The sequence below is a fragment of the Bombina bombina genome, chromosome 6 (assembly GCF_027579735.1).
Source record: "Bombina bombina isolate aBomBom1 chromosome 6, aBomBom1.pri, whole genome shotgun sequence".
Taxonomy (NCBI): Eukaryota; Metazoa; Chordata; class Amphibia; order Anura; family Bombinatoridae; genus Bombina; species Bombina bombina.
In genome coordinates, this window is record NC_069504.1 from 862,061,946 (window position 1) to 862,087,654 (window position 25,709).

The 25,709-nt window shown below is 37.9% G+C and overlaps 1 protein-coding gene across 1 annotated transcript in view; it reads right to left on the reverse strand.

Moving 5' to 3' along the window:
- Positions 1-25,709, reverse strand: part of DNAH2 (dynein axonemal heavy chain 2) — a 456,831-nt gene that overhangs the window by 189,311 nt on the left and 241,811 nt on the right. The window contains exons 18-28 of the mRNA XM_053719507.1: positions 25,445-25,637; positions 24,433-24,633; positions 22,269-22,425; positions 15,813-15,987; positions 15,541-15,704; positions 7,444-7,605; positions 5,060-5,163; positions 4,731-4,887; positions 3,590-3,672; positions 3,296-3,476; positions 1,576-1,714 (exon numbers count right to left, since the gene is read on the reverse strand). Coding sequence (XP_053575482.1) covers positions 1,576-1,714; positions 3,296-3,476; positions 3,590-3,672; positions 4,731-4,887; positions 5,060-5,163; positions 7,444-7,605; positions 15,541-15,704; positions 15,813-15,987; positions 22,269-22,425; positions 24,433-24,633; positions 25,445-25,637 — 1,716 coding nt within the window. The remainder of the gene's footprint in view (positions 1-1,575; positions 1,715-3,295; positions 3,477-3,589; positions 3,673-4,730; positions 4,888-5,059; positions 5,164-7,443; positions 7,606-15,540; positions 15,705-15,812; positions 15,988-22,268; positions 22,426-24,432; positions 24,634-25,444; positions 25,638-25,709) is intronic.

Sequence of the window (25,709 nt, forward strand, 5' to 3'; positions counted from 1 at the left end):
TGGTAAGGTAAAAGAGCTTTTCTATTTTAATTTTAGAATAGGGTAGGGCATTTTTTTATTTTGGGGGGCTTTGTTATTTTATTAGGGGGCTTAGAGTAGGTGTAATTAGTTTAAAATTGTTGTAATATTTTTCTAATGTTTGTAAATATTTTTTTATTTTTTGTAACTTAGTTCTTTTTTATTTTTTGTACTTTAGTTAGTTTATTTCATTGTATTTACTTGTAGGTATTGTATTTAATTAATTTATTGATAGTGTAGTGTTAGGTTTAATTGTAGATAATTGTAGGTATTTTAGTTAATTTATTTATTGATAGTGTAGTGTTAGGTTTAATTGTAACTTAGGTTAGGATTTATTTTACAGGTAATTTTGTAATTATTTTAACTAGGTAACTATTAAATAGTTATTAACTATTTAATAGCTATTGTACCTGGTTAATATAATTACAAAGTTGCCTGTAAAATAAATATGAATCCTAAAACAGCTACAATATAATTATAATTTATATTGTAGCTATATTAGGGTTTATTTTACAGGTAAGTATTTAGCTTTAAATAGGAATACTTTATTTAATAATAGTTAATTTATTTCGTTAGATTTAAATTATATTTAAGTTAGGGGGGTGTTAGGGTTAGAGTTAGACTTAGCTTTAGGGGTTAATACATTTATTATAGTAGCGGTGAGATCCGGTCGGCAGATTAGGGGTTAATTATTGTAGGTAGGTGGAGGCGACGTTGTGGGGGGCAGATTAGGGGTTAATAAATATAATATAGGGGTCGGCGGTGTTAGGGGCAGCAGATTAGGGGTACATAGGTATAATGTAGCTGGCGGCGGTGTACGGAGCGGCAGATTAGGGGTTAAAAAATTTTAATAGAGTGGCGGCGATGTGGGGGGACCTCGGTTTAGGGGTACATAGGTAGTTTATGGGTGTTAGTGTACTTTAGAGCACAGTAGTTAAGAGCTTTATAAACTGGCGTTAGCCCAGAAAGCTCTTAACTACTGACTTTTTTTGCGGCTGGAGTTTTGTCGTTAGATTTCTAACGCTCACTTCAGCCACGACTCTAAATACCGGCGTTAGAAAGATCCCATTGAAAAGATAGGATACGCAAATGGCGTAGGGGGATCTGCGGTATGGAAAAGTCGTGGCTGCAAAGTGAGCGTTAGACCCTTTCCTGACTGACTCCAAATACCAGAGGGCGGTAAAAACCAGCGTTAGGAGCCTCTAACGCTGGTTTTGACGGCTACCGCCCAACTCTAAATCTAGCCGTTAGTTATTGGAAAGGGGGATAGGGACAGGGGGATAGGAGGAAAGGGGGATAGGGGGAAAGAGGGATAGGGGGATGGAAACAAGAGCATGGGGACAGGGGGATAGGGACAGGGGGATAGGGATAGGGACACAGGGATATGAACAGGAACAGAGGAATAGAGGGATAGATGAATAGAGGGATAGGGATGGATAGGTATATTTATTTCATTAAACATTTTGGCCCGTGTACACGGCTTTACCACTAGTTTGATATAAATATGATACCACTGGATTTCGATGTGCTAGGGAAATCTCTTTGTCCCTTACACACCTGGGTGATGAGTTCCACGTAAAGCATTATTGTCTTGGTTCAGTCTATCCATGATGGTTTTCCAGCTCATATTAACTGCATCAAACTCTACTGATTCATGCGGAAGCTGTTTTCTTATATCTTCTCCCGTGAAGATGTTCTGTTTAGAATAAGAAACATATTTTTAAAGGGGCACTGTACTGTAAAAATATCTCTCCAACTTTAATGTGTTCCAATCAGACATTCACCAGCTGGAGTATATTAGAATGTTCACAAACAACAACTTTACCATTATTTTGACATTTGCTTATTGAAACCGCCATCTATACTGAAAATGTTAGCACTACAGGACTGGCTATAGAAAAATCAATGTAAACAAGAGACAGCAGAAAAAGTCAACCTCCAAATGAGGATAGGAGAGTGACACAGCCCAGCCCATTTGAAAAGGCGTTCATGCAGCTACTATGAACACAATGAGCTTTTATGTTTGTATGTGTATCCATATGTATGTATATATATTTGCAGTGTTTTTAACTTTAATTTTAATAAAAAAACATATTATATATATCTAAGCAACGAACTCTACTACTAACTAACATTCAAATGCTATTGCATCCTAGAATGTAGCTTGAGTGATAAAATATAACTTTTGATTTGAGCACAATTATAGAAGCACTGTTTGTTTAAGTTGAACAATGTCAATGCACAACAATGCTAATATTTTATTCCGTCCTACATGTAGTCTAGGCCGAATTTTGCAAGTTGATCTTTATCATTGAACCTCGGTAGACATTAATAATAGCCCATAAAATAACTTTAATGCCCTAGTGAAAATTAAAAAAAGCATAACAGCGTACAGATAAACTAAAAAATGTATTATATATATTTATATATATATATATATACACACACACAAATTTAGTAAATACATTTCACTGAATATTTTTAGGATTTATATGGAACATATGAAAAAAGGAGACAGAATTTTTATTTTTTAAAATCATAATGGTCATAGAAGTGCTTTAAAACAAAGCTTTTCCCATAGTGATACAACCTAACACATCACAAAATGGAATTTTTATAGTCCAGAAAAATCAGCCAGTATAGCCATTTAGATCTCATTATTATGATGCTGTTGATTTTGACTAAGGTTATGAATTTATTGGTAGTATTTTATTGTATTAATATGTTTATTTTGGGTATAATTTTAAAGAGAGCTGATACATCTAAGATGCATTGCTATAACTAGTTACATCTAGACGTACATAAAAGGTCAGTTTTATGTAGGCTATATAAAAAAGACTACTTCAGGTTCTAGTTTTATTAATTTGATATCAGCAGCACTAGTGCAGATCTCAGGGCTAACACGGGCATAAGGTGCGGATATACCATTAAAAAACAAAAAATCAAAGCTAACGTGCATTGCAATAAGCTGCATGAGAAGGTACAAACATACTGATTTGCAAAGACCTGAAAAACAGCACGTGCAATGTTTTTTTTCAAGCTAAAAGAAAATCTCTAAAACAACTGATATAAGCTAAGGAAAATACATTATCCAGTCCAAAATAAAGGGGATGTGGCTCTCTGTATATTGGATATAATACAACCATTAATCTTAAAAAACATCAGTCTATTATATAGTTGAAGTCACAGAAGATATTAGAGGAAGAATGCATGTGTGTTTTCGAACAAGCTACAGGTATTGTAGGATTAAGCAGGAGTAATGCTTTCTGAAACTTACCTCTAAGTAGAGCCACTGTCTTTGTACTCTTAGAATCATTTCAATGACCTCCAGGATGTGGGATAGACAACGTTCCCATCTGTCCACATCATGCTCAAAAGCCTTCACAAAAGGTGAAGCTTTACTTGTGGAGATACTAACTTGGTTGTCTTCTAATGCCTGAAAAACCTCATCTGTTCCTCTGTTGGTAAGAGAAGAGGGCAAATTAATTACTTGTTTAGTGAGCATAGCAGAAATAGCATTATTCATTACAGACATAAATATATCATATATAAAAGGTAAGAAATGTCCTACCTAAGTCGATGATGGCCTTTATCCTTGTAAGGTACAATGTCCAACTGGGTTACTTCCCATGTTTTTGTGATAACCTCTAGGGACTGAATGAGAAAAGTTTACAAATAACATTTCAAAGACCATTAATCTATATTCTAGTACAGAGTACTAAAGACTTTAAAGGAACATCTGATAAACCAGAATATAATTAAAAAATTGCATAAGACTTATGCAAATTAATTACAGAGAAAAAGATGTATTACTGTCCAGCCATGCTATTGATGCCTTGATACCCCACCTAATATCAAATCATATAGTATGTAATAGGTAAGAGGAAGGAATCTACTCAAAAGACAGACCACTTAATATATTTGTTTCTAAGGGAGTTTCTAAAAGAACATTTTGAGATGGACACCATATATTTGAGTATTTAATATTCATCTAAGTATCCCATACTCATCTAAGTATCCCATACTCATCTAAGTATCCCATACTCATCTAAGTATCCCATACTCTTCTAAGTATCCCATACTCTTCTAAGTATCCCATACTCTTCTAAGTATCCCATACTCTTCTAAGTATCCCATACTCTTCTAAGTACCCCATACTCGTCTAGGTATCCCATACTCTTCTAAACATCCCATACTCTTCTAAGTACCCCACACTCTTCTAAGTATCCCATACTCTTCTAAGTACCCCATACTCTTCTAAGTACCCCATACTCTTCTAAGTACCCCATACTCTTCTAAGTATCCCATACTCGTCTAAGTATTTGATACATATCTAAGTATCCCATACTCGTCCATACTTGAATCTGGTGAAGACATGGCTTGCCACTGTCATTTTGTTAACAAAATTTAACTTGTTTGGCTTCAGCAGAAATAATAAGGCAACAAATTGCAAATTAGGGACAAATATCTGGCAAGGTCAGGCTTTTGTTTAAGCCTGCCATGTGCTATTTCCAATTTTCAGACATAAATTACAGGAAAATAAAAAATAAAATACATTTTCAGACATAAATTACAGGAAAAAATTGCAAAGTTGCTTTACTATGAATAATAAAGCATTTTACATTCTCAAAGTGCTTAATGTCCCATTAATGAGAAAAAAAAATATTTTGTATTATTTTATTTTTACAAATTCCTTGGAACAATGTCTCTACCTCTTCAATAAGAAGCTCTTTTGAGGCTGCAGTGGATATCTCACAGATCTTCTCCACATATTGGTCTAGCCCAAGCTCAACAATTTTTTCTAACGTGAAGTCCTCTGCCGTCTGGTCAAATGTTTTCTGAATTTCTTGCCTTACCTGGTTCCAGTGCCTGTATAATGTAACATTGAAATATGTAAAACTAGCATGTACAATGTATAGAATTTAATGACTAATATAACATCTATATTCCTCAAAGTTGTGAATTACAGTAAACTAGATTTTGTCCCATACAGAATATTTACAAGAAAACTTGAAAACTTTACTTGAAAACGCAATACTACCTTTCTCGCAGAGCATCATTCCTCAGATTTGAGATAAGAGGCATGGTCCTTTTAAACTGATCAATGCGTAACCTTGATGTCTCTACCACCTCCCAGTTCTTATCCTGCAGGAGAGTACCATAAATCAAATTAGTACCAACATAAATATATATAATTTAATACAAGTACAGTTGTTACATACAATTTAGGGCTAGATTACAAGTGGAACGGTAATTACCACTCTTCTTCCCATGCTAACTCGGCACGACTTCTGCTCTTTGCGCTTCGGGTAGCATGCATATTAAAAGTTGAAGGTAAATGTTTTTCGCTCATGCGCTAACCAAACATGCGTACAGAACAGAAGTTAGAATATTGCAAGTTTGTTATTGTACTCTCCCATATATTTCAATGGAGAGAGAAAAATGGAAAAAAAAAACTAACACCCATACTCGCGAGCTAACCCAAATCGCCATAAGACCCCTCATAGCCCACCACAAAGTCCCCACTACACTATTAACCCATGAACTGTAACAACCCCACATTGCAAAATACCCCACTACTCTATTAACCCCTAAACTGCCACAACGCCCCCCTCTAAGTTACCTCCAAACAGGGGAGGACTGATCAGCCGGGAAAATAGGACCTGGACCAAGGGTCCAACATGTAGGGGGCCCACAAATGGCATCTCCATGGTTCCTGGTGTGCTGCTTAAGCTGGGGCTGACAGCTGCCCTATCAGTAACTAAGCAGTTAAGTGTAGGTTTAGCTGCTATTCCTGAATTCCCTATTCATGTGAATATGGGCTTTATCTGATGTGATTTTATGCCGCACACTTGGAATAAAAGGTACTTATTATCTGCAAGTTTGTATCCAAATCTGTATTGGACCTAGTGATCAGGTGATGCCGCAAACTGTTTGTGTTTGATTTCCTGTTTTGATTAGCATTGAGACAAAGACGCTGTTCGCTGGGCACCCTACAGCTGTGGAGTTTAGGCAATATTATAACTGTGCACATGCTGAAACAACGCTAGCCTTGTATGAACTGCTTTGCTGGTAAGCACCATTGTTGTTTTGTATTTTTAAAAACTAACCTTACCTGTAAAAAATAAAAAAACCTAACAGTACCCATAAAAATAAAAACCTAACCTAACCTACCCTTTAGAAATAAAAACCCAACCTTACCTGAAAATAACTACAATTACAAAGACAAATAAAAAACTACCATTACAGAAAAAAGTATACAAACTGTATAAACTACAGAAATAGCCCTTAAAAGGATCTTGTTGAGGGTATTGCCCTAAAGCGATTAAGCTAGTTTTAAAATAAAAAACAACACCACCAATTTACCAGTAACCATCCACCCCCCAAAAAATAGCCTATCTAAAAAACAAAAGATAGATGTTAATGGGTATTTTGTGGTGGGGGTTGTGACAGTTTAGGGGTTAATAGAGTAGAGGAGTAGATTGCGATGTGGGGGGTTAATACAGTAGTGAGGCATTTTGGATGTGGAGGCGTGGCAGTTTAGGGGTTGAGTAGTGGGGCAGTTTGGGGGGGGGTTGTGATGGTTTAGGGGTAATAGTGTAGCTTAGTGCAAGAGTTTCCTCCGGGCAAACTATTTACGCCAACACTCAGGTTGTGTAAAAAGTTTGAGAGTTAAATGCAATTGCGTTTGTGCGATTGCATTTACTTTCAATTTGTAATACGAGTAGACATTTTCGATCAGCGCTGCTCAGTTTGCGCAAATGAATTTGCGGTAATTTAAACAGAAAGCCCCTTGTAATATAGGTTTGAGCATAAAGAACACTCTTGCGATCGCGTTTATGCTCCTTACTCAAACAATAGCGATCCACACGTAATATGGCCCTTAATTTCATATATATGTTTATAGTGAATATATAAACAACAAAGTACTGTACTACAAAACAACTGTATACTAGTTAAATATTTTAAATTTTTTAAAAGCATTTAAAACTATTGTTTTGTAGACAAGGGACACACTCATCGAAAGCCTTTTGAGTATGTTTATCTTGAATATCTCCATTGCTGTGACCAAGAAAAAATGAGCTCCTGCACTAATTAAGCAATCACTGGGTAACATGTTGCAGAGCTCTAAAGTCTGTAGGATGCCATCAGCCACTCTAGGGGCAGGGGAAAAAGCACAGTTCTCAGAGTAAAATTACATAAAAAGCTGGCAAAATGAATATCAAGGGTACGTTGCAAAATGTGTTTCTTACTTGTAACTAAGCATTTTATGTGGTATAAAATTTAAATCTAATGTCTCCTTTATAAAAAATTTCACTTGGTACACATTTTCACTTGACTATGGTATTCACCCATGCTTGGTCAATGCTGTCCGAAAAGCTAAGCAATTTATGAAATGATCAGTAAACAGAAGTAATAACTGACCTTCAGTTCTCGGCTTAGCTTTGCCAGTCTTCTGTAGAGCCCCTGTGCTGTGTTCTCCATGAGTTCGGTCTCTAGAGTAAGAAAACGACCTGTCTTCCACTGACCCCAGTGCTGCTCCCACTCTTTGGTAGCTTCCCACACCAGCTGGATAGAATCTAGATCCTTCCGCCAAACAAAGAGATAAGAACATAAATGAAAAACAGAAGCGAATAAAGAAAAAACAAATGTTATGCTTACCTGATACATTTCTTTCTTTCCGGCCATGGAGAGTCCACAAATTCCAATAACTAGTTGGATATTCAACTTCTGGCCAGCAGGAGGAGGCAAAGAGTACCCCAGCAGAGCTGTTAAGTGTCACTTCCCTTACCCATAATCGCCAGTCATTCAGCCAAAGGAAAATGGAAAAGATGATAACACACAGGTAAAGAGGTGCCTGAGGTTTACATAAAAAAAACAGCCGTCTTAAAAGAAATAAGGGCGGGTCGTGAACTCTCCATGCCCAAAAAGAAAGAAATTTATCAGGTAAGCATAAATTTTGTTTTCTCTCCTAAGGCATGGAGAGTCCACAAATTCCAATTACTAGTGGGAAGTTATGAAAGGAACGAAAATTAGAATTCTGGCGACCCTTAGGTCGATTCTTCTTGTCTTGCGGTAGGAAAGATCCCTTTCCACCTGTAATCTCAGAAATGATCTTAGCCCCCCTGGACCAAACAAAGTCTTACCCTTATAAGGTAAAGACAAAGGTTTGGACTTAGAAGTCACATCTGCCGACCAAGATTTTAACCACAGGGCCCTGTGAGCTAGAACAGCAAGGCTAGAAATCTTGGCTTCCAGTCTAAGCGCTTGCATGTTTTCATCACAAATGAAGAGCCTTGATCCTATCTTGGATCTTCTCTATAGTAGTTTCCTCAGATATCAGGTCAGACAAGGCATCACACCAATAAGATGCCGCCCCCGTGACCATAGCAATACTTGCAACAGGTTGCCACTGCAGTCCCTGATGAATGTACATATTTTTCAAGTTAGCTTTCAGCTTCTTATCCATAGGATTCTTGAAGGAACAATTATCCTCAATGGGAAAAGTAGTTATTTTGGCTAGAGTAGAAATAGCTCCTTCTACCTTGGGTACTGTGCGCCACGAGTCCCGTATAGCAGTGATTTTCAACCTTTTTTTTGCCGTGGCACACTTTTTTACATAAAAAAATCCCGCGGCACACTACCATCCCAAAATTTTACAGAATCACACATTGTAGCCTAATACAGCATATATATATATATATATATATATATATATATACACACACACACACACTGTATTGTGCTGTTATGCCATGCTTCCTGCAAGCTAACACCTAGATTACGAGTTTTGCGTTAGCCTTAAAAAGCAGCATTGAGAGGTCCCAACGCTGCTTTTTAACACCGGCTGGTATTACGAGTCAGGCAGGTACAGGTGTACCGCTCACTTTTTTCCGCGACTCCAACATACCGCAAATCCACTTATGTAAATTGCGTATCCCATATTTTCAATGGGATTTTCCTAACGCCGGTATTACAAGTCTTGGAAAAAGTGAGTGGTACACCCTCTCCTGTCAAGACTCGTACCGCATTTTAAAGTCAGTAGTTAAGAGTTTTATGGGCTAACGCCGTAACATAAAACTCTTAACTAAAGTGCTAACAAGTACACTAACACCCATAAATTACCTATTAACCCCTAAACCGAGCCCCCCCCACATCGCAAACATTTAAATAAAATTTGTAACCCCTAATCTGCCGACCAGACATCTCCGCCACCTTAATAAATATATTAACCCCTAAACCACCGCACTCCCACCTCACAAACATTAGTTACATTTTATTAACCCCTAATCTGCCATCCCTAACATCGCTGACACCTTCCTACATTTATTAACCCCTAATCTGACACCCCAACGTTGCCGCAACTATATTAAATGTATCAACCCCTAAACCTAGGTCTAACCCTAACACCCCCCTAACTTAAATATAATTTAAATAAATATAAATAAAATAACAACTATAATTAAATAAATTATTCCTATTTAAAACTAAATACCTATAAAATAAACCCTAAAATAGCTACAATATAACTAATAATTACATTGTATCTATCTTAGGGTTTATTTTTATTTTACAGGCAACTTTGTATTTATTTTAACTAGGTAGAATAGTTATTAAATAGTTATTAACTATTTAATAGCTACCTAGTTAAAATAAAGACAAATTTACCTGTAAAATAAAAATAAACCCTAAGATAGATACAATTACAATTACACCTAACATTACACTATAATTAAATTAATTCCCTAAACTAATTACAATTAAATACAATTATCTAAATTACAGAAAAAAAAACCCACTAAATTACAGAAAATAATAAAATAATTACAATTTTTTAAGCTAATTACACCTAATCTAATCCCCCTAATAAAATAAAAAAAGCCCCCCAAAATAATAAAAATCCCTACCCTATACTAAATTACAAATAGCCCTTAAAAGGGCTTTTTGTGGGGCATTGCCCCAAAGTAATCAGGTAATCAGCTCTTTTACCTGGAAAAAAAAATACAATACCCCCCCCCCAACATTAAAACCCACCACCCACACACCCAACCCTACTCTAAAACCCACCCAATCCCCCCTTAAAAAAACCTAACACTAACCCCTTGAAGATCACCCTACCTTGAGACGTCTTCACCCAACCGGGCAGAAGTGGTCCTCCAGACGGGCAGAAGTCTTCATCCTATCCGGGCAGAAGAGGTCCTCCAGACGGGCAGAAGTCTTCATCCAGGCGGCATCTTCTATCTTCATCCATCCGGAGCGGGTCCATCTTCAAGACATCCGACTCGGAGCATCCTCTTCTTTCCAACGACTAACACTAAATGACGGTACCTTTAAGTGACGTCATCCAAGATGGCGTCCCTTCAGTTCAGATTGGCTAATAGAATTCTATCAGCCAATCGGAATTAAGGTAGAAAAAATCCTATTGGCTGATCCAATCAGCCAATAGGATTGAGCTCACATTCTATTGGCTGTTCCAATCAGCCAATAGAATGCGAGCTCAATCCTATTGGCTGATTGGATCAGCCAATAGGATTTTTTCTACCTTAATTCCGATTGGATGATAGAATTCTATCAGCCAATCGGAATTGAAGGGATGCCATCTTGGATGACGTCACTTAAAGGTACCGTCATTGGCTTCTAAGGTATGGCAGATTCCTCCACTACTACCAGGGACCTGTAGAAAAGAAAGAACAGAGTAACCAACTCTGGCTTTCTGTAGAAGGGGTAGCAATAATGTTAGAATTTAGGCAAAGACCACCTCGCCGTCTTCTAACTGCTAAAACCACCATTACTCTTGCTAAAGAGATTGACATGGACACAGCTTGAGCCCCAATCCTTGCTTGCAGGGAAAGTACCCATAAAAGATTGTGCGGCACAATCTGACTACTTTTGCTAGTTACCAAAAAACTAGCAGGTACGCTCGGCACTTTCCGGCCCAGCGTACCTGGTTTTCAAACCGCCACCCTGGAGGCGGCGGATCCCATAGGAATCAATGGGAGTCTGACCATAGCGAAAGTACAAGTTCGCTGCTGCCAGACATCCCATTGATTCCTATGGGAGATGTCTGCACCTAACACCCTAACATGTACCCCGAGTCTAAACACCCCTAATCTGCCCCCCCCTACACCGCCGCAACTAAATAAATGTATTACCCCCTAAACCGCCGCTCCCGGAGCCCACCGCAAGCTACTCTATACATATTAACCCCTAAACCGCCGCTCCCGGAGCCCACCGCAACTATAATATATGTATTAACCCCTAAACCACCGCTCCCGGAGCCCACCGCAACTATAATATATGTATTAACCCCTAAACCGCCGCTCCCGGAGCCCACCGCAACTATAATAAATGTATTAACCCCTAAACCGCCGCTCCCGGAGCCCACCGCAACTATAATAAATGTATTAACCCCTAAACCGCCGCTCCCGGAGCCCACCGCAACTATAATATATGTATTAACCCCTAAACCGCCGCTCCCGGACCCTGCCGCAACCTATATTAAATTTATTAACCCCTAATCTGCCCCCCCCTACACCGTTGCCACCTATAATACATTTATTAACCCCTATCCTGCCCCCTACTACACCGCCGCCACTGTAATAACTTTATTAACCCCTAAACCTAAGTCTAACACTAACCCTAACACCCCCTAACTTAAATATTAATTAAATAAATCTAAATAATATTTCTATTATGAACTAAATTAATCCTATTTAAAACTAAATACTTACCTTTAAAATAAACCCTAATATAGCTACAATATAAATAATATTTACATTGTAGCTATCTTAGAATTTATTTTTATTTTACAGGCATCTTTCAATTTATTTTAACTAGGTACAATAGCTATTAAATAGTTATTAACTATTTAATAGCTTACCTAGCGAAAATAAAGAGAAATTTACCTGTAAAATAAAAACTAACCTAAGTTACAATTACACCTAACACTACACTATACTTAAATAAATTATTCCTATTTAAAACTAAATACTTACCTGTAAAATAAACCCTAAGATAGCTACAATGTAATTAATAATTACATTGTAGCTATTTTAGGAATTATATTTATTTTACAGGTAACTTTGTATTTATTTTAGCTAGTTAGAATAGTTATTAAAAAGTTATTAACTATTTAATAACTACCTAGCTAAAAGAAATAAAAAATTACCTGTAAAATAAATCCTAACCTAAGTTATAATTAAACCTAACACTACACTATCATTAAATAAATTAAACAAATTAACTACAAATAACTACAATTAAATACAATTACATAAACTAACTAAAGTACAAAAAAAAAAGCTAAGTTACAAAAAATAAAAAAAATAGGTTACAAACATTTAAAAAATATTACAACAATTTTAAGCTACTTACACCTAATCTAAGCCCCCTAATAAAATAACAACCCCCCCCCCTAAATTAAAAAAGTTCAAAGCTCTTTTACCTTACCAGCCCTTAAAAGGGCCATTTGTGGGGCATGCCCCAAAGAATTCAGCTCTTTTGCCTGTAAAAGAAAAATACAACCCCCCCAACATTAAAACCCACCACCCACATACCCCTAATCTAACCCAAACCCCCCTTAAAATAACCTTACACTAATCCCCTGAAGATCATCCTATCTTGAGTCGTCTTCACTCAGCCGAGCAGCGATGGAACCGAAGAGGAGACCCGGAGCGGCAGAAGTTATCCTCCAAGCGGCGCTGAAGAAATCTTCCATCCGATGAATTGATCCTCCAAGTGGCGCTGAAGAAGTCTTCCATCCGGGCGATGTCATCTTCCAAGAGGCGCTGAAGAAGTCTTCTATCCGGGCGATGTTATCTTCCAAGCGGGGTCTTCAATCTTCATCCCGCCAACGCGGAACATCCTTCTTTCCCGACGGACTACCGACGAATGAAAGCTCCTTTAAGGGATGTCATCCAAGATGGGATGTTCCGATCAGCCAATAGAATGCAAGCTCAATCTGATTGGCTGATTGGATCAGCCAATCGGATTGAACTTGAATCTGATTGGCTGATTCAATCAGCCAATCAGATTTTTCCTACCTTAATTCCGATTGGCTGATAGAATCCTATCAGCCAATCGGAATTGAAGGGACGCCATCTTGGATGACGTCCCTTAAAGGAGCCTTCATTCGTCGGTAGTCCGTCAGGAAAGAAGGATGTTCCGCGTCGGCGGGATGAAGATTGAAGACCCCGCTTGGAAGATGACATCGCCCGGATAGAAGACTTCTTCAGCGCCTCTTGGAAGATGACATCGCCTTGATGGAAGACTTCTTCAGCGCCGCTTGGAGGATCACTTCATCGGATGGAAGATTTCTTCAGCGCCGCTTGGAGGATAACTTCTGCCGCTCCACGTCTCCTCTTCGGTTCCATCGCTGCTCGGCTGAGTGAAGACGACTCAAGTTAGGATGATCTTCAGGGAATTAGTGTTAGGTTATTTTAAGGGGGGGTTTGGGTTAGATTAGGGGTATGTGGGTGGTGGGTTTTAATGTTGGTGGGGGTTGTATTTTTCTTTTACAGGCAAAAGAGCTGAATTCTTTGGGGCATGCCCCACAAATGGCCCTTTTAAGGGCTGGTAAGGTAAAAGAGCTTTGAACTTTTTTAATTTAGAATAGGGTAGGGCATTTGTTTTATTTTGGGGGGGTTTGTTATTTTATTAGGGGGCTTAGATTAGGTGTAAGTAGCTTAAAATTGTTGTAATATTTTTAAAATGTTTGTAACTTATTTTTTTTATTTTTTGTACTTTAGTTAGTTTATGTAATTGTATTTAATTGTAGTTATTTGTAGGTAATTTATTTAATTTATTTAATTAATTTAATGATAGTGTATTGTTAGGTTTAATTGTAACTTAGGTTAGGATTTGTTTTACAGGTAATTTTGTATTTCTTTTAGCTAGGTAGTTATTAAATAGTTAATAACTATTTAATAACTATTCTAACTAGCTAAAATAAATACAAAGTTACCTGTAAAATAAATATAAATCCTAAGATAGCTACAATATAATTATTATTTATATTGTAGCTATATTAGGGTTTATTTTAAAGGTAAGTATTTAGTTTTAAATAGGATTCATTTAGTTCATAATAGAAATATTATTTAGATTTATTTAATTAATATTTAAGTTAGGGGGGTGCTAGGGTTAGACTTAAGTTTAATGGTTAATAATTTTATTACAGTGGCGGCGGTGTAGTGGGGGGCAGGATAGGGGTTAATACATTTATTATAGGTGGCGACGATGTAGGGGGGCAGGATAGGGGTTAATAAATTTGATATAGGTTGTGGCGGGGTCAGGGAGCGGCGGTTTAGAGGTTAAACTATTTAGTTGCGGCGAGGTGCGGGATCAGCAGGATAGGGGTTAATAACTTTATTATAGAGGGTGACGGTATAGGGGGGGCAGGATAGGGGTTACTAGGTATAATGTAGGTGGCAGCGGTGTCCGGGAGCGGCGGTTTAGGGGTTAATACATTTATAAGAGTTGCGGCGGGGGCTAGGAGCGGCGGTTTAGGGGTTACTAACTTTATTGAGTTGCGGGGGGCTCCGGGGGCGCCGGTATAGGGGGTAGAACAGTGTAGTTAGAGTGGGTGTTTAGTGACAGGCTAGCAAGAAAGCTGTAAAAAAGCCGAAGAGCAGCGATATCGGATGAGTGATAACTCTCACAATCCGCTGCTCATCCCCCCGTACTTGGTGCGTGGCTTTTTGACAGCTTTTTTTGATAACTTAGGCGAATTTTTGCAGGTCCACGGCGGCGATGTGAGGCGAGCTTAGGCAGGCGTATTGGGCCGGCGAAGACAGGTAAAATAGACACGTTGATAACTACCCCCCATAGAGTGTAAAGGACAACCAGTGGACTGGAGAATATGCAATAGTGAAATAGAAGAAGGAAATGTGGTTAAACATGGCATGCAAAGACAGACAAGGGAAAACAAGCAGGGTCTGGTGCATTTTGTACTATGATTTAAACAGAAGCATTAAATTACAAGGTATAATTTTATATATAGAATGATGCCCTCCCTATGGTCTCTGAAGGTTTAATTTGTTATTTGTATTACAAATAATCCTTGGATGTCTAGTAAGTTGTGTGTCCCCTCTGTGTCTGGCATCTGATTGTGAGAAATATATAAGCTAAAATTGTTGTGTATGGGAAACAGCCAATTTCTCTGTGTCTACGGTAGCACAAAAAATAATCACACATGAAGAACTTTTAACGGCTTTGTAAACTAAATGTATGTGTTGTTTTTAGAGATATGATTTATAGTTAGATTATTAACATGGATTTAGATGGATGGCACCTCTGTTATTTTTTAAGTGATAAATGTTCCCTACTGAAGTCCTCTAAAACATATTTATTTAAACTAACCAATTTGCTCTTCTCTAGGATCAATATGGTATTTCTACTGTGTACTAAAATTTTGAAAAAAAAATAGTTTGAATGTGCTTTTGTCATCCTTATTATCATTCTCCTTTATTTTTTCTCCTAGTCCTAATTCCTAACTTGTCCTCTATTTTGGAACCATTTCCCTACCCTTTCCACAGCAGTCAGATCTTTAGAGGCAGGTTGCTCAATCTTAAACATGCCAAGGCCAGAGCGGAGGTTGCTCTCTTCTTCTTTCATAATGTTCATCATTTCACGGGTGACGCTGATCTGCTCTAGGGCTGAATCACACCCGACCGAGCTAGAGAAGGGACCTGAGGAGAAATAGCAGAATTAGATGACACTAAACTTTGAATCAAACCTTTCAGACTGATGTGGTGTCTCACAAATGTAAAGGCTCACAGACCAAAATGACAAACAACCTTTTAATGTGAACTCATCATGCAGGGAGCGGGTCTTTTTCTTGAATTCCTCTACAGAGTGAAGTAGACTGTTTTTGAACTTCTCCTTAGACTTCTTCAGCATGGAATCACTCTCTATAAGCAACTGTTGGAAAGACACCCACGCTCCATTCAGGGTACCCAAACTCTGACGAACCTGCCAGGGTACAATAACAAAGTAAACAAAAAGGCAATGACCTAAACAAATATATTGTCACATCTATGTAAGTGAATAATAAAAATTCTTAATGAGTTAAATAATAAATACTATAAAGAAACAAAGTAAACTAATGTTATGATGTACATTTTATTAGTCATGCAGATGGTTCTCGGTATATGCATTAAAGGAAACGTTAAGACAAACATTCGGCTAGATTATGAGTCTTGCGTATGAGGTCCCAACGCTGCTTTTTAACGCCCGCTGGTATTACGAGTCTTTCAGGTACAGGAGTACCGCTCACTTTTTTGGCCAGACTCGAAAAAAACGCAAATCCACTTACGTCAATTGTGTATCCTATTTTTTCAATGGGACTTGCATAGCACGGGTATTACGAGTCTTCCAAAAAGTGAGCGGTAGACCCTCTCCTGTCAAGTCTGGTACCGCATTTAAAAGTCAGTAGTTAAGAGTTTTATGGTCTAACGCCGTAGTATAAAATTCTTAACTAAAGTGCTAAAAAGTACACTAACACCCATAAACTACCTATTAACCCCTAAACCGAAGCCCCCCCCACATCGCAAACTCTATAATAACATTTTTAACCCCTAATCTGCCGAACCGGATATCGCCGCCACTATAATAAATATATTAACCCCTAAAACGCCGCACTCCCGCCTCGCAAACATTAGTTAAATTTTATTAGCCCCTAATCTGCCATCACTAACATCGCCGTCACCTGCTACCTAATTAAAATAAAGACAAATTTACCTGTAAAATAAAACCTAACCTAAGTTAAAATAACACCTAACACTACACTATAATTAAATAAATTAACTACAATTAAATAAAATTATCTAAAGTACGAAACCCCCCCACTAAATTACAGAAAATAATAACATAATTACAAGTTTTTTAAACTAATTACACCTAATCTAATCCCCCTAATAAAATAAAAAAGCCCCCCAAAATAATAAAAAGCCCTACTCTATACTAAATTACAAAGAGCCCTTAAAAGGGCCTTTTGTGGGGCATTGCCCCAAAGTAATCAGCTCTTTTACCTGTAAAAAATGTACAATACCCCCCTCAACATTAAAAACCACCACCCACACACCCAACCCTACTCTAAAACCCACCCAATCCCCCCTTAATAAAACCTAACACTAACCCCTTGAAGATCACCCTACCTTGAGAAGTCTTCACCCAAGCAGGCCGAAGTCCTCAACGAAGCAGGACGAAGTGGTCCTCCAGACGGGCAGAAGTCTTCATCCAAGCCGGGAAGAAGAGGTCCCCAGACGGGCAGAAGTCTTCATCCAGACGGCATCATCTATCTTCATCTATCCAGCGAAGAGCGGGTCCATCTTCAAGACATCCGACGTGGAGCATCCTTCTTGGCCAACGACTACCCGACAAATTAATGTTCCTTTAAGTGATCTCATCCAAGATGGTGTCCCTTCAACTCCGATAGGCCAATAGGATTGAGCTCGCATTCTATTGGCTGTTCCAATCAGCCAATAGGATTGAAGTTCAATCCTATTGGCTGATTGCATCAGCCAATAGGATTTTTCCTACCTTAATTCCGATTGGGTGATAGAATTCTATCAGCCAATTGGAATTAAAGGAACGCCATCTTGGATGACGTCACTTAAAGGAACATTCATTCGTTGGGTAGTCGTCGGCCAGGAAGGATGCTCCGCGTCGGATGTCTTGAAGATGGACCCGCTCCGTGCCGGATGGATAAAGATAGAAGATGCCGTCTGGATGAAGACTTCTGCCCGTCTAGAGGACCTCTTCTTCCCGGCTTGGATGCAGACTTCTGCCCGTCTGGAGGACCACTTCGCCCGGCTTCGTTGAGGACTTCGGCCCGGTTGGGTGAAGACTTCTCAAGGTAGGGTGATCTTCAAGGGGTTAGTGTTAGGTTTTATTAAGGGGGGATTGGGTGGGTTTTAGAGTAGGGTTGGGTGTGTGGGTGGTGGGTTTTAAAGTTGGGGGGTATTGTACTTTTTTTTACAGGTAAAAGAGCTGATTACTTTGGGGCAATGCCCCACAAAAGGTCCTTTTAAGGGCTATTTGTAATTTAGTATAGGGTAGGGCTTTTTATTATTTTGGGGGGCTTTTTTATTTTATTAGGGGGATTAGATTAGGTGTAATTAGTTTAAAAAAATTATTTTATTATTTTCTGTAAATTTAGTGAGGGGGTTTCCGTACTTTAGATAATTTTATTTAATTGTAGTTAATTTAGGGAATTATTTTAATTGTAGTGTAGTGTTAGGTGTAATTGTAACGCAGGTTAGGTTTTATTTTACAGGTAAATTTGTCTTTATTTTAACTAGGTAGCTATTAAATAGTTAATAACTATTTAATAACTATTCTACCTAGTTAAAATAAATACAAAGTTGCCTGTAAAATAAAAATAAATCCTAAACTAGCTACAATGTAACTATTAGTTATATTGTAGCTATTTTAGGGTTTATTTTATAGGTATTTAGTTTTAAATAGGAATAATTTAGTTAATTGTAGTAATTTTATTTAGATTTATTTAAATTATATTTAAGTTAGTGGGGGTTAGGTTTAGACTTAGGTTTAGGGGTTAAGAACTTTAATATAGTGGCGGCGACGTTGGGGGCGGCAGATTAGGGGTTAAGAAGTGTAGGTAGGTGGTTAATAAATAAAATGTAGGGTTCGGCGATGTTGGGGGCAGCAGATTAGGGGTTAATACATATAATGTAGGTGGCGGCGGTGTCCGGAGCGGCATATTAGGGGTTAATAATATAATGTAGATTGTGGCGATGTCGGGGGCGGCAGATTAGGGGTTAATAAGTGTAAGATTAGAGGTGTTTAGACTCGGGTTTCATGTTAGGGTGTTAGGTGTAGACATAAAAAATTTGTCTTTATTTTAACTAGGTAGCTATTAAATAGTTAATAACTATTTAATAACTATTCTACCTAGTTAAAATAAATACAAAGTTGCCTGTAAAATAAAAATAAATCCTAAGCTAGCTACAATGTAACTATTAGTTATATTGTAGCTATCTTAGGGTTTATTTTATAGGTATTTAGTTTTAAATAGGAATAATTTAGTTAATTGTAGTAATTTTATTTAGATTTATTTAAATTATATTTAAGTTAGTGGGGGTTAGGTTTAGACTTAGGTTTAGGGGTTAAGAACTTTAATATAGTGGCGGCGACGTTGGGGGCGGCAGATTAGGGGTTAAGAAGTGTAGGTAGGTGGTTAATAAATAAAATGTAGGGTTCGGCGATGTTGGGGGCAGCAGATTAGGGGTTAATACATATAATGTAGGTGGCGGCGGTGTCCGGAGCGGCATATTAGGGGTTAATAATATAATGTAGATTGTGGCGATGTCGGGGGCGGCAGATTAGGGGTTAATAAGTGTAAGATTAGAGGTGTTTAGACTCGGGTTTCATGTTAGGGTGTTAGGTGTAGACATAAAAAGTATTTCCCCATAGGAATCAATGAGGCTGCGTTAGGAGCTTTACGCTGCTTTTTTGCAGGTGTTTTTTCAGCCGGCTCTCCCCCATTGATTTCTATGGGGAAATCGTGCACGAGCACGTTTAGCCAGCTCACCGCTTCCGTAAGCAGCGCTGGTATTGAGGTGAGATGTGGAGCTAAATGTTGCTCTTCGCTAACTCTTCTGCGGCTAACGCCGGGTTTGTAAATACCCGTAATACCAGCGCTGTCTGTAGGTGAGCGGTGAGCATAAACTGCTCGTTAGCACCGCACCCCTGTTAACGCAAAACTTGTAATCTAGGTGATTATTTTTTACGATTCAGATACAGCATGTCATTTTAAACAACTTCTCACTTTACTTCAATTATGAAATTAGCTTTTTTCTCTTTTGGTATCCTTTGTTGAAGAGTAAAATCTGCTCAGGCTAATTGAAGCTCAGGAGTGTGTATATGGCTAATACTCTATGACAGTATTTTAAGGCTGAATCCAGTCTTTCTGATAATGGAAGATTTTTTTTTCTGTTAAAGTGATCACAATCTTTCCAATTCGAAAACAGCCAAGATTTTTAACTTGCAAAAGATTTAATATCTATTTTCCCAACAACTAAACGTGCGTGAACTACCCATAATGGGAGCCCATCACTGAAATCCAAAGTGGGTTAATGGTATTAATAGTGCGTGTGTGTTTTGCAATTTGATGGATTGATGTTTATGATAAGTGTTAAACAATCTAAATGCCATTTGTATATGGGCATGATAGGTATACTGGGCATGTTTGATCAATACGTTTTTATTTAACTCTTAGTATTTTAAATGATTTCCCCTGCTGGAAATGAACTTCCATAAAATTAATTTTAACAGATCTCATGCTGTAAATTGTAAAACTTCTAAGTGATGAGTTTTAAAATATTGGCAAAAGTTCCAAACCTCACAGTACAGAACAAAGTTTGCATTTGCCGAATATCTTCTACTGCAAGAAGATGGTGATGCAAGGTTGTACATACTGTAAATCTTTTTTTTTTTAAAAAAACATGATGTTTTTGTCTTCTGTTTTCTGTAAAAACCTGTGAAAAAGCTCTTAGTAAACAAGATGGAATATAAAGTGGTTAGAATCCCAATCACAAATACGCAATTGCTGATCAAAATCCAGTTTAAGAAGATAACATTTCAGCATCTTAGAATCACGAAAATGATGATTGTCAAATGCCATTTCCAGATGTATCAAACATGAATTCTTTTTCCTTGTATTTCCTGCAAATCTTGTTTGCTGTACGAGCGATCATGTACATGTCGATTAAATACATACGTAAATGTTTGTCCTGCCCACTAACGAGGGACTGTTAGTCATATACACCATTAGTTTGGTGTTTGTCGGTATGTGAGTAGCAACCAGTGCGACCCCTAATGACGTCTGCTAAGAAGACTTCATCACATTCTACATACAAACGTGTATATCTATATGATCTATAACTTGTTTCATAACATGTAAGCAATACATTGCGGAGACTGCTTAGATGTTTTAATTCTTAGCCAGTCCCGATTGTTGTTTTTGTCCGCTGTAATAGGAGTCGTAGAAGATTTAATGTTTCATTGTATCTATACATGTAAATTCTTTTTGTGACTATTGTAATATATGTTCACGATTGCTTAGAATATATCTTAGCAACCAGGGATACAAGGGCATTGGTTGGACCAGTAACGGTCTAATCCAATGAGAGTTTTGCACTTCTGTGCACTTCTTTATCAGAAGTAAGTATGGCTAAAGCCGAAACGCGTATACTGTATTATCTCTTGTATCATGATTCCTTTTTGACCATCCATGGAGTATATGGAGTGTATTATCTCTTAATTCATTGGAATAAAGTATTGACTTTTTAACGCTAAAGTTGTTCCTCTCATCTTTTTGGTTTGGATTTATTAGCCTGGTTTGGAGCAGCTCCTTAACCTTTTTGTGGTGCTATTTCCTACCTGCAGGTTCCGTCTACAGTTGACTGTCCTACCATTTCCGCCCCTCATCTTGAGGCCCAGGTATTAGAGGAGTGCAAGACTGACGTCTGCAGACATCACGTGATCAGAGTGGGGACTCGGCGTTCATGCCGGAAGGTATGGAGGAGCCGCGATAGTGAGCTGTAATACCCGCTCTTCCTTGTCTCCACATATTCGAAGATTGAGTGATCTTGATGGGACGCACGCACTGCAGGACAACTGATTGTTTACAACGGAACAGAGACTGCGATTACTACAGCAAGACTGAGTGAGTTTAGCTGACTTCAGCACTACCCCCATATAGGTAACATTGTTACTAATACATGTTTGCGGGACTACAACAACAGTTAAGCTACATAGTAGCGGTTCATTATTGGGAGTTAGTGTAAACTTCATCAACCACCCACATAGCGGGTCACACAGTATTGGGAATTGCTCAGTTTACAACTGTATTACTTGCCACATCCAGTAAAAGCCCAGTCCAGCACTTTTCTTCTAGTTTTGACTTCATATGGTGACCTGTTACAGTTTTGGACTTTATTTTTAATTTCTCATATTTTTTTGTTTTTTACTTTTGTGGTTTGCTTATAATAGTCACTCCTTATTGTGAGATAATTGCACTGCCCATATATAAGCTAATTTGTTAAGCTTAGTCAAACACATTATATAATATGTACCTTTTCCTTTGAAGCACAAATTTAATAAATAATACCAAGGTGTAAGGCATTTTAATCAGTAAACTAAATTAATTGAGGGCAGTGATCTATTTACAAAGAACAGTAATTGGGTAATTATACAGCATAGTATACTTGGTAGCTAGCATCACTTACTTCTTCTTCTACAGCAACCTCATACTTCTCCAGAATGGCAAACTGGTCATGAATGGGGTGGATCTGGCTCTCAACTCTGGAAAGTTCACTTTGAAGTGTGTCATAGAGCTTTAAACTCTGAGCCAGTTCCTCCAGTGTCAATGGGGGATGCTGCACTCTGTGACATGAAGGTGAAAAGGAACACACAAGAGAGAATAAAGAAATAAGATTAATGACGGGTTGTTTAAAAAAAAAGAAAAAAGGATGGGCTAAAAAAGGAAAAAAGTGGTAGAGGATAAAAAAAGAGGAAAACAATGAAAAAATACCATATGAATATTTTTATAACAGGATTATTAATAGAAAGCTAACTGTATAAACTAAGCCCACTCACATTTGTGGCTAAATTGTGTTAAAGAAATTAATCAGGTTAAAGAACATTGAGTGGCTCAATTATTGATGGCTCATCCATCCACAATCTTGACTAAATAACTTATCAATGTTACAATTTCTATTGACAGAGGAGGAACCCATTGCAACAAACAGGCACATTGCTAGGGCCAAGTAGAAGAAAAACCATTGCTATTGGCAAAGGAAGCTGAAAAACCCACTATGGTTGCCAAGAATGGTAATATTACTTTTTGTATGATGAGGCTTATTTTGTAATTTAGGCTTAGGTGTTGGGGGGAATTATATGATGTGTAGAAGGGATCAGTGGGATAGTACATTTTAGGAGGTTCATGTGAGGGTTTAGATTAAGTGGGGACTAGAGTTAAGGAGGATTTGCTGTTGGGTTTAGATTTAGCAGGGTGGTTGAGTTAAGGAGGATTTGCTGTTGGGTTTAGATTTAGTGGGGGGCTAGAGTTAAGGAGGATTTGCTGTTGGGTTTAGATTTAGTGGGGACTAGAGTTAAGGAGAATTTGCTGTTGGGTTTAGATTTAGTGGGGACTAGAGTTAAGGAGAATTTGCTGTTGGGTTTAGATTAAGTGGGGACTAGAGTTAAGGAGAATTTGCTGTTGGGTTTAGATTTAGTGGGGACTAGAGTTAAGGAGGATTTGCTGTTGGGTTTAGATTTAGTGGGGACTAGAGTTAAGGAGAATTTGCTGTTGGGTTTAGATTTAGTGGGGACTAGAGTTAAGGAAGATTTGCTGTTGGGTTTAGATTTAGCAGGGGGGTGAGTTAAGGAGGATTTGCTGTTGGGTTTAGATTTAGCAGGGGGGCTAGAGTTAAGGAGGATTTGCTGTTGGGTTTAGATTTAGTGGGGACTAGAGTTAAGGAAGATTTGCTGTTGGGTTTAGATTTAGCAGGGGTGGTGAGTTAAGGAGGATTTGCTGTTGGGTTTAGATTTAGTGGGGACTAGAGTTATTGAGAATTTGCTGTTGGGTTTAGATTTAGTGGGGACTAGAGTTAAGGAAGATTTGCTGTTGGGTTTAGATTTAGCGGGGGGGGGGGGTGAGTTAAGGAGGATTTGCTGTTGGGTTTAGATTTCAGATTTCAGATCAGTTTTACAATAAGGGATAACCGTGGCAAGGGAGGTTATATTAGAGTTACAATTGCTATGGGAATTAATTCAGCCATTAGGAGTAATTGCAATGAGGGAAATCATTTTTAGGATAAGTTATGCTAGGGGGGGATTTTATCTGCGAGGTTAGGGCTGAAGTGCACTAGGGAAATCAGTTAAGTGGCAGTTAATGTTAAGTGTGAGGTAGGTTGTGGTTAGGGTTTAAAGGCTATAAAAAAAGGTACAAAAGTAATATAGAAAACATTGTCGTGGTGACTGGGGTCAAACACTCCCTGGCAGATGGTCACAGCAACAAACCATCAGGTGCTAATATTGTTTAGTGAGTTGCACATAGAAAGAAATCTCAACATTACAATGGTGCAAGTATGATCCCTTTAGTCAAATGAAGTCGCTATGAGAAACTATATTTTCCTATTGACTCGATTATAGCGACTTACATAAGATGAAGGCTACATGGCAGTAAATTTATTTTTTTGGGGAATATCAGAATTATGACTGTACATTTGTACATCATTTATCTCTCATAAATAACGTCTCATCTAATTGGTTTTTAAGGTGTATGTGTTTTTGAAGGAATCTTTCCCTCTGTAGGATTTCATCTTCCTATTATCTAAAGGAATCTCTGTAGCTTTACTGCCCTTTTTAATAAGCTGAGGGATGTCTCACCTCTCTCCATTATCTTTCATGTACGCTTGTAGTTCCATCAGTTTCCCAGTTGCCATGTTGCTCAGAAGATCAGTGAACCTTTTCTGCCACTCATGACAATACTGCACCAGAGAATATTTCAGGTTGCTGCAATCTAGCAACACAAACTGGATATTTACCAGTGTTTCTTCCTTCTGAACATTGTTGGCAAGCTCACTGTACCTATAGAATGAAGAAAATACTTGTTAGAGATGGGACAAGAAAACCTACTGTTTGGTACCGAGGGGGAGTAAACTTTCTTTGTGTAAGACAATTGGGTAGATTGACTATTGTCCTCTCCAGTCTCTGTTTTCTCTTCTCTTCCAATGTATTCTATGGATCCTTTAAAGAAGATGAGCTTTAAAGGGACATGAAACCCACAATTTTTCTTTCATGATTTAGGTAGAACATACAATTTTAAACAACTTTCCAGTTTACTTATATTATCAAATATGCTTAATTCTCATGGTATCATATGATGAAGGAGCAGCAATGAACTACTGGTTTCTACCTGAACACATGGCTGAGCCAATGACAATCAGTATATATATGCAGCTACCAATCAGCAACTAGAATCTAGGTTCTTTGCTGCTCATGAGCTTTTCTAGATAAACCTTTCAGCAAAGGATAACAAGAGAAGGAAGCAAAATAAATAATAGAAATAAATTGGAACGTTGTTTAAAATTGCATGATCTGTCTAAATCATGAATGTCTAATTATGACTTTACTGTCACTTTAATGAACAGGTTCCCTAGAGTAACCTAGAAACTTTAGACAATGGAAAGGGAGTTGTTGAATCTACTCCATTTGTTACCCACTAGCTTGCAGGCACCTGAACAAACATCTTATAATCTATTAATTTACTTGTCCATATGTTTACCTCCCATCTACCCACACACTATGAACATCTTTTCTCTTTATTAATAAGATTCTATTTTACAGGATGTATATACTATGGTAGGAAAACAATGCCAAAATAAACACAATGTCTTACCTAGCTATGTCTGAATCAAAAGAAGAAACAGGGGGTGCGAGTTGTCGGTAACGGCGAATGAAGGCGTCCTTGTTAATTTCCCAGAGCTCTTTGTATGAATCCCAGGTCTTTAGTGAAGCCTGCACATGGGCAGCATTTGTGGACATTCCACTACTGATCTGAGCCTGGATCTTCTTAATCTCTTCATCACGCTCTGTATGGTGAGAAAAGAAAGATAAATGCGGGGGTATAAATATACTGTATTCCAGCCCTTAGAGAACTGTAA